This window comes from Aricia agestis, chromosome 14 (genome assembly GCF_905147365.1).
Source record: "Aricia agestis chromosome 14, ilAriAges1.1, whole genome shotgun sequence".
NCBI lineage: Eukaryota > Metazoa > Arthropoda > Insecta > Lepidoptera > Lycaenidae > Aricia > Aricia agestis.
In genome coordinates this window covers 1,758,611-1,768,212 of record NC_056419.1, presented here as the reverse complement: position 1 = coordinate 1,768,212, position 9,602 = coordinate 1,758,611, and the positions used below count along the sequence as shown (strand labels likewise).

Below are 9,602 nucleotides of genomic sequence, written 5' to 3'. Positions count from 1 at the left end.
CACTTTGAAGGGGAATATAAATATTACTAAAGAAATCCACGATACTGAGGCTCAGCAAAACCCGTTTCGATTGTTTCGATTTTTCGTTATTTAATTGATTCCTAATTATTAAGTCCTTCAAGAAAGTAAGGAAATTAAAAAGCGCCAAATCGTTGTGTCATCCCTTTTTTCTTAGATTGATTTGAAAGGGATGACACTACGATGTTGCCACTTTTTAATTTCTTCACTTTCTTGACAGACTGTACTAAGAAAGATAGTTCCTCAGCGAAAGTCCAAGATCTGCTTCATGTCCTTACCAATTCCAAATTGGAAAAGTCACATGAGAAAGGCTTTGAATAGTTATATGCTCGTAAATACTAAATATTTTTAAAGGGTTTACGTATAGCAAGTATGAAGTTACATCAACCGCACTATATTGACTGTCTATGGTGAAAATAAAACGTATATCGGACCAGATAGTGTAGCGGCCGCGCGCGTCCGCGGTCGCCGATGTCACGGAATACGCGCCAAGCCGGAGACCAAAGTTGGTGTTTTTTTTTAATTTTTTTTCAGTGAACCGTGTTGTTTTGGCAGTGACATTGTGCGTTATTTAAAAAAGTCGAAAGTAAACTTCACCGCGTAAAGTAAAAACGAGCGAGTTCGAAATTTCAGAAATATTAAATTCGAATCCAATAACTTTGTGCAAAACCAATGCAAAACACAACATCACTCAATGATATTCTACTTATACAGATATTTTACGTCCATACTATTTTCCGGCTTAAATTTCTTCAGAACAATTTTCAAATTCAAAATTGCAGACATTGACAAATTTGACAGATAAGTGAAACAAAAGATACGAAAAACCATTTACATAAAAGAGACAGTTCTATTTCTAAACGTCGAATCGTATCGCTGTCTCTATCTTCGCCTGAGCTATGACCAAAATTTTTTGAGATTGTTCGAAAAAATAATTGAAAATGTAAATAATCGAGGTATTTATTGCAATCAAGACGTGTGGTAAGAGATTCCATGTGTTTTGTCTACTTTCGAGTCATAATTGGTACATTTTCGAAACACGCACGATGTCATTTCAATTTATTTAGGTAAGACAAGACGCGGCACGTTCGTGACTGCGCTCGATGCAGACTAAACAACCGACGGCCCAATTGGGCCGTATTTGAATCTTCACAACGCGCGCGGTGGTAACTATAGTTGCAAAACTTCTGAAAAATTCCGAATAATTCCGGAATACTTCTGGGAAAGTTTCTTTAAATTTGAATTATTCAAAATGAATTTAATAAAAAAAAATTGAATTTTTATTTATGCTGAAAAATCGTATTTTGCATCAATCATCGATCGCCGCCGCGCATAGAGCGTCGCCCGCCGGCCGCTATCACCGCTTCGCACGCGCCGACTGCCACGGCGAAATATTCGACGGAGAATAATTCAATGGAAATATACGTGTTTGTTTGTGGTTTGTGGTGGTTGAGTGAATTATTTGTTCAGTGGCACACTACGTACTTAAGTAAAATATAAATTGTTTATCTATACCTACTTTTAGGTTTAATATTATAAATGCGAAAGTGCGTCTGTTTGCCTGTCTGTCTGTTACCTCTTCACGCTCGAACCGCTGAACCGATTTGGCTGAAAATTGTCATGGAAATACTTTGAGTTCCGAGCGGTTCCGGCGCGATAAACGAATTTTGGCGCAACGGAGTTGCGGGCTATAGTTGCAAAACTTCTGAAAAATTCCGAATAATTCCGGAATACTTCTGGGAAAGTTTCTTTAAATTTGAATTATTCAAAATGAATTTAATAAAAAAATATATGAATTTTTATTTATGCTGAAAAATCGTATTTTGCATCAATCATCGATCGCCGCCGCGCATAGAGCGTCGCCCGCCGGCCGCTATCACCGCTTCGCACGCGCCGACTGCCACGGCGAAATATTCGGCGATAATATCGGTGAGGGAAAACTTCTCCGGGGAGCATCTCCCTTCCGCGCCGCCGTCGCCCGCTCGCACGACTCGCTCGCCCGTACGAGCGGGCGACGGCGGTGCGGAAGGGAGATGCTCCCCGGAGAAGTTTTCCCTCACCCCGCGGAAAGATTCGTACCCCGCATTCGAATGTTTCCGTCGAATATTTCGCCGGAATAATTCAATGGAAATATACGTGTTTGCTTGTGGTTTGTGGTGGTTGAGTGATTTATTTGTTCAGTGGCACATTACGTACTTAAGTAAAATATAAATTGTTTATCTATACCTACTTCTAGGTTTAATATTATAAATGCGAAAGTGCGTCTGTTTGCCTGTCTGTCTGTTACCTCTTCACGCTCGAACCGCTGAACCGATTTGGCTGAAAATTGACATGGAAATACTTTGAGTTCCGAGAAAAGACATAGGATAGTTTTTATTCCGGAAAAATGTACGGTTCCGGCGCGATAAACGAATTTTGGCGCAACGGAGTTGCGGGCGTCATCTAGTTTTATCATAAATTAGTACTTAATGGCCAATGGGATTGATTAATCTATACTTACCTACTTATTACCTACTTATATCCTATATATCCTATTGTAAGTAAATCAGAATAAAAACCATAAAAAATAAACGAACTTATATGATTAGGTATTATCAAAGAAAAGTAACAAGCCGTTACCAGCCGCTATTTATCGCTAGTAATGATAATAAGCCAAAAAAGCCGTTTCTCGCCGCTTGGCTAATAATGTTAGTAACCGGCATCACATATTCTTACATACACAACTAAAGATAAATAGTTTACAACTTCCAAGCGCAATTTTCCTCGTTATTTTTGACAGTTGAAATATTCCCAAAGTTTCGGAATATTTCGAAATACTTCCGAAGTATTCGACGGGAATAATTCGGAATCTTTCCCGCCAGCATCTATAGTGGTAACATATCTGGTTTGAATATTTCATCAGTGACATCACTGCTTAAAGTAGAGTAATTCAACCGTGTAATTTTATCAAATTTATTCAACATAAAGAGGAGTTTTATGCGCAGTCGTTATGATACTGCATAGTTTTACTTCATCTGAAATCACAGTTTCCGGCAGTTTAGTATAACTAGAGATCGCCCAATGGTCGACATTCGACCTTTAATTTAAACGACATTAGAACTACTACCTATATTTTGTAAAAATAATATTGACTCTTGTCTCTGGGACTTAGCTGATCTCAGACTGGCCGTGTAAGCATTGTCTAATAGTGTCTTAGATTCAATAAAAAAAAACTATAATCCATTTTCAATTTGTTATCTTGTTGTCAACAGACTTCAACCATAAATAAAAGAGTACTCGTATGTATTAGGCTTGTCACTCAAAAATCTGTCATTTCTCATGTGTGTGTGTTGCAGTGTGTGTAATGTTTTATTTGTTAAAACAATTTATGATAAAAGCATGATTTCAAAATAATATTAGCTCGATGCACTCCTTCACCATATAAACTATAACTGTGCAAAATTTCATGCACTTACGTTTCCCCATTTTTCGTAAAAAGGGTTACAAAGTTTTTCGTTCGCGTATTAATATTATGATGATGATGATGATGATATCTTACTGTTTATACTGGTTGTTTCGAATTCGATATTCAATTTTTGAAATTTCGAACTTCACCTATTTCCGTAGCGTAGATATTATAATAATAATTCTACTTTCCACGGAGTCCAATTAGTATCTTGAAATATTCCATTCATGTAATAGTCTTATAGTGTCTGAATTATGAATTTACCAAGGTATTCTTCATCATCACGCAACTTGCAGAGGTATGCCAGTGATTGACACATGTGCAGCTGACCGTGCACGCAGTCTGTAATCGTACAATTTCATTGACTAATTTAGTAGTCATGAATCGAGTGAGTCATAAAGTCATGAAGTCTTGAAATGTATGTATAATTCTATGTGCTGACCACATATGTTATCCTTATAACTAAATAACTGTCATCTTATTGTGTGTGTCTATTTATCTAATATAACCTCTACAAGTCTTCGCATTTAGCTGCTACTGAAATTATTCAGATGAATTTCGGTATAGAGGTACTAAATTGAGTTCCGTTAGTTATTTTACTGATAAAACAAATTATTTACTAAACAAACACAGTTGCAGGCATGAGGCAACATCTACCTGGTTTGTACTAAGTATCAGAGAAGTCACAGACTTAAGGAAAGTTGATTCAGAGGCAGATGGCGGACCTAAAATGTGGTCGCGTTATGTCAAAACTATAGGACAGATGACGACTAATATTGAAATGATATAACCCGACTAAATGACGTAGGTCCTATCTACTAAAAAAAAAAAAGATAAATTAGTATAATAAGTAGGTATGTTAAATGCCTTATTATGCGAGCGCGTAAGAATTTATAAATTGATACTAATTTAAACGAGTCTAGCTATTATTAAATACTTAATTCAATTATTATTATTAGTACTTACTTATTGTTTTTAAATATTATTATAAAATGTTTATGTCATGGATAAGTATAACTTTACCACCACAAGTCAGTTATCACCATCAATCATGGCCAGTTGTCAGTAATTTCGGTGCGGAAGTTTAGTATAATCCGACTGAGTGCCTTGTGGTTACTTTATTACTCTTGTTTGTAATTAAGTATATTAAACTTAAATTATATCAGATGTGAAAGGAAACTTTGTACCGCTGACATAATATTTTTTGTTGCATGCTCAGAAATTCTAGAACAACTACTCTTTACCATTTGATTTAATAGTGAGTAGGTTACAGACAGACAGCAATACTTTATGAATTACCATTAGTACCTACCAGCTGTCACACGGTGCAATTTTTCTATGAGAAATTTGTAATTTGCAACATGCTGCAAACTTAACCTTAACCTGCAGCTCTATACTGTACTCGGCGAAACATGGCGATAGCGGTCATTGACTCCCTGTCAAAAAACTTTGTCATTTTCTATATAAACCGCGACTGACAATGGACTAGGAAGTAGGAACATCTGACACTTTATTGTCAATCTCGGTTTATGTAGAAAATGACAAGTTTTTGAGGGTCAATGACCGCTAACGCCATGTTTCGCCGAGTACAGTATAGTTTCAGCAGTTTTTAGTATCGTTTACACATTCAACATAAAAATAACTTAAAAACCTAATGTGTTTAAATATATACAAAATAATAATACAAACAAACTGTAAAGTGTGGAGTTTAGTATCAACAGAGATTCAATATTAACCTATCAAGCCCCATAAGGACACACTCCTGAGACCGCGACAACAATAGAATAACAATAGATTTCAATTAGGTATTATTAATATTGCAAGTTTTTTACACTGGTTCTTGTCGCCGGGTTCATGTCTACGTGTGAGCAACACGTAGACATTCTGAATACATTTGTTTCATTTATATATTTTTTTGATTCATAAGCCCCAACAAAACTCGCAAAACGAGAACACTGATATACGATTAGTGACTGCTTAGTTTTCTTATTTTTTCGTGTTCATTCCTGACCCGCCCATTACTTGGTTTCATCCTCAGATGGGTTGCGGCTCATCAGGCAACGTGGTAGCGTCAGCACCGCCGGACGGTAACGGTACCGTCGGCAACGGCGCCCACCACGACGACCTGCCCACCGTGGTGCTGCCGGACACACCACCGGTGCCTAAAGCACGTGAGTAGTCCCCGTTCTAGAGGTTTAGAGCATACGGCTCTTGGCCATCAGCAAGTGTTTCAAACAGAGCAGTGTTCCGCAAAAGCAGTGCCGCGGCACACTGATGTACCGTGGCTAGTAGTTCGTGTGCCCCAAATAATGGCATCTTACCTAATACTCCTAGTTTATAAGAACCAAAAAAAGGCAACATCTAATAACGATCGACGAAATTGGGAACAGAGCACCCCCGTATACGCTGATTAATTTGTGGTTTATCTCCACAAATTGTCATCATTGTTCTAGGTGTACCTTGAACACAAAAAGTTTGCGGAACACTGGTTTAGAGCGTGGCTCTTGACTCGCGAAGATCGTGGGTTCGATACCCCAAGTTATTTCCTAGTTTGGTTAGGATAATGCAGGCTGATACCTACGTGCTATGCGAATTACATACATGATGCGCTAAAATCTTAAGCCAAGTAAACACGAGTATATTATCATAGTAAGTTTGCAAAATGTGAATTATTAGTAGTGTCCGACCGAAGGGCTATTTTTGGCCGAAGCCGAAGCCGAAACCGATTAATCGGCAATCGCTACAACCTTCGGCCGTAGCCGAAGCCGAAGGTTTATAATCTTAATCGCTCGACTCTCAGTAATTTATTTTTAACCGACTTAAAAAAAAGGAGGTTATCAATTCGACGCGTATGTATGTAATATTTCCAGAACCACCTAAATTTCGTATTGTGGGATATCCATAAGAGATAGACATATACCATCGCGGAGTTTTCTGTAGACCTTTTCAATGTGTACAATACTTGGTACATTATTATTTTGATAAATTTCGTAGGGTTCAGCCTGCGTTTGCAATGTAAGCGGAAAAAATTTACTTATTTACGACATCACATTAGAAACCCCAACAATAACAGTATTTCTCCACTGTTTAATGAATGTTATTATACCTATAACCTTCCTCTTGAATCAATCCATCTATTAAAGAAAACCGCATCAAAATCCGTTGCATAGTTTTAAAGATTAAAGTGAACAAAGAGACATGAGGGGAAAAAAGCGACTTTGTTTTATAATAATTATTATGTAAATATAATTTGTGGACTACAAAACATAATTATTTAAGTTTAAGGAATGACTTTTTCGACGGTTGCTCAGACCTTCGGCAAAGCTTCGGCTTCGGCCGGATTTCAGGCCGAAGCCGAAGGTTTTGCCGAAGGTGGTTTTTTTGGTCGAAGGCGGCCGAAGCCGAAGCCGAAGCCGAAGCTTCGGTCGGACATTAATTATTAGTGAAAATTTAAAAATGGCTTACTTAAATTAGATATAATGTATGTAAACACTTGACGGATGCTTTGGTGCAAACTTAACGTCCATTTAATAGTTAATGTAAGTACATTAACTATTAAATTTTAAGTAAACTATAGACATTATGAAAAATTTATGTAGTTTCGCTGGAGGAACTAAGTTTATTCAACTCATTAAGCTGTTGGATTAGTAAGATGGCCGCTATTGTGCCGAAACAAGCTGCATTAAGCTGTACTAATAGCTTAATGCTGTTACAGACCGCTCTCAACATTGTTTTAGTTACTGTTCCGGCTTATTTTATGGAAAAGCAGACGGATGACGAATTATGTTAAATAAAGATTTATTTTTAAAGCTTCATAATTAATTGGTTTAAGTAGAAATCCTGGCTTACTTTACACGTATGAAATAGATTTCACGCGTGTGACTAGATTCATCTAGATTCTAGAGTGTCATTAAAACTTATGACTGAAATTAACAACATTTTTATTTGGAACTACTTGACGCCCGCATTTTCTGAGATAAAAATCAGCCTTTGTCCTTTCCCGGGACTCAATGTATCTCCATATCAAATTTCAGCCAAATCGGTTTAACGGTTTGGGCGTAAAAAGGTACCAAGATCTGTAATCAAACCAATGACTATCATTCCAGCGATCGCTTACGAAATACCGCTCGAAGAGTTCGATGGTCCCCGGAAGAGCAGCCCCCCGCCACACCTGCAGCGGCTCCTGCAGCCCCCCGCACCCCCCAGCCTGCCCGACATTCAGGACAGGCTGGCTGAAGCGGAACAAAGAAGACTGACGGTATGTAGAGTCGTTTCTGTCCCCCAAAGGAGCCTGACAGAGGCCTGTTATAAGAGAGACTGGTGGAGATGGAACAGAGAAGACTGACGTTAGTAGGGCCGATTATGTCCCCCATAGGAGCTGGAGAGTGGTGCAGAGGCTAGGGCCTGGTCGACATTCAGGAGAGACTGGCAGACGTGGAACAGAGAAGACTGACGGTATGTAGGGCGATTTCCGTGCCCCATAGGAGCTACAGAGTGCTACCTGTAGAGGCCTGTCATCCGGGAGAGACTGGTCAAGGTGAACCGAGAAGACTGACGGTATGTAGGGCCGTTTTTGTCCCCCAACGAGGCTAAAGCTATGGCTGAGCTGTGGGATAAGAAGACAGAGAAGACTAATAATGTTGTCTCTTTCAGTCACATATCATTTTAACATCCTGTGACAAAGTTATAACAAGAGACCAAAAGTGCTTATATATGTTAGCATGGCTAGATAGCTCTTAAAAGACATCTCTTTCGCTAGCTTTGAATTTCGGTTACCAACTCTATATTTTATAAAATGTTGCTTGTTTACTATGGTTATTAATAATTATCTATTCGCTGTTTTTTTTTTTCAGATTTTGCAACAGAGAGCGGCGTCTGCGCAGAAACGGGCGCAGAAAGTTATCAGACCTATAGAGACAGACAAAATTGCTAACGGACATGTAAGTGCAATGAAGATACCTTAGGTACCAACTTTTTTTAAATAGTGGCCAATACTTTGTTTTACTCCACAATTCCATAATGATTAAATTGGTAGCATTATTAGTAGTAATCTTGATATATTTGTACGTGATTTGTACGTTGAGCCCAAGAAAAGGATAGGAATTTTTTCGTTGCGGCAAAATGTACAATTTCCGAGTGATACACCACTTTCTGAGCACCCAAAGATCCGGCTGGTACTTAGAAGTTCACAACAGCTAATAATATGCTTGGATTTTGTCCGAATTAAGTATATTCATTGAACATAGTGAATATTCACTTAATTTAAATAATCACCAGCAATTACTTAAAATTTCCTTCGGCGGGTCTTAATTAAGTGTTGTTATTCAAATGATTCCTGCGTACTTGGGTGTGTAATTACTCACTACCTGCTAAACATCGATAGCTGTTTATATTCGCTAGGATATGGCGCTACTTTTCCCTTCATTCTTCTTGCCAGTCGATTTACAACGCAACCAAATGGGTAAAGCATTATCGCTTATGTTATAAGACGTGTAAAGTTTGAGAATACATTTTATAGAGGTCTGGGTTCTGACAACTGAAGTCCAAACGGCGAAGACACAAATAATATACCAAAAAAATCATCAGGCATACTGACAAATGTCTATGTAAAAATATTCTTTGTCACGCTGTCGTTTAACCTGTATCTCTGCAATGGTTATGCTACCGGCTTTGACGCTTTAAAGCGCCCTTACGCTTTTCCTGTCATCCGCACACGGTCAACATGCTTCTGGCCGCGCGTGCGTTGCCCGCGTGAAAGGAAAAATATCAGTAAAATGTTAGGATGTAGGTAACTTTCATGCGAACCAGATCCGCGTGCGGGCGATGACACGCATGACAAGAAAAATGCCTAAACTAATTCTACTCATAAACGCTGTATAAGCTTTGAATAGTTATAGAGTGTTTTGTCTTCTTCAATCCAATTAAAAATGTCACTTGTGTGACAGGAACAAAACACTGTACAACTATTCAAAGCTTATACAACGTTTATTAGTAAGGGGGATTTAGTATAAATGTATGAATTACTATGAATGATGTACTTTGTTGCAGGATCTGGGTAAGGTGAGCAACGTGGTGACCATCTCCCCGCAGCCGGGCGAGTGCGAAGACAAGAACATATGACACTGAATACAACATCATC

At 38.3% G+C, this 9,602-nt stretch overlaps 1 protein-coding gene across 1 annotated transcript; it reads left to right on the top strand.

Moving 5' to 3' along the window:
• The first annotated feature begins 464 nt into the window (after positions 1-464).
• LOC121733789 lies at positions 465-9,602 on the top strand. Its single transcript, XM_042124144.1, has 5 exons — positions 465-523; positions 5,502-5,634; positions 7,570-7,721; positions 8,317-8,403; positions 9,512-9,602. Exons 2-5 carry the CDS (start codon positions 5,502-5,504, stop codon positions 9,581-9,583), a joined length of 444 nt encoding a protein of 147 aa, XP_041980078.1. The 5' UTR covers positions 465-523; the 3' UTR covers positions 9,584-9,602.

What these genes read in the sequence shown, in the direction of transcription:
- LOC121733789 (XM_042124144.1), top strand. Translation starts at nt 5,502, where the DNA reads ATGGGTTGCGGCTCATCAGGCAACGTGGTAGCGTCAGCACCGCCGGAC. An exon ending in ACCACCGGTGCCTAAAGCAC is followed by an intron (nt 5,635 to 7,569) that starts GTGAGTAGTCCC and finishes CTATCATTCCAG; the next exon opens with CGATCGCTTACGAAATACCG. An exon ending in ACAAAATTGCTAACGGACAT is followed by an intron (nt 8,404 to 9,511) that starts GTAAGTGCAATG and finishes ACTTTGTTGCAG; the next exon opens with GATCTGGGTAAGGTGAGCAA.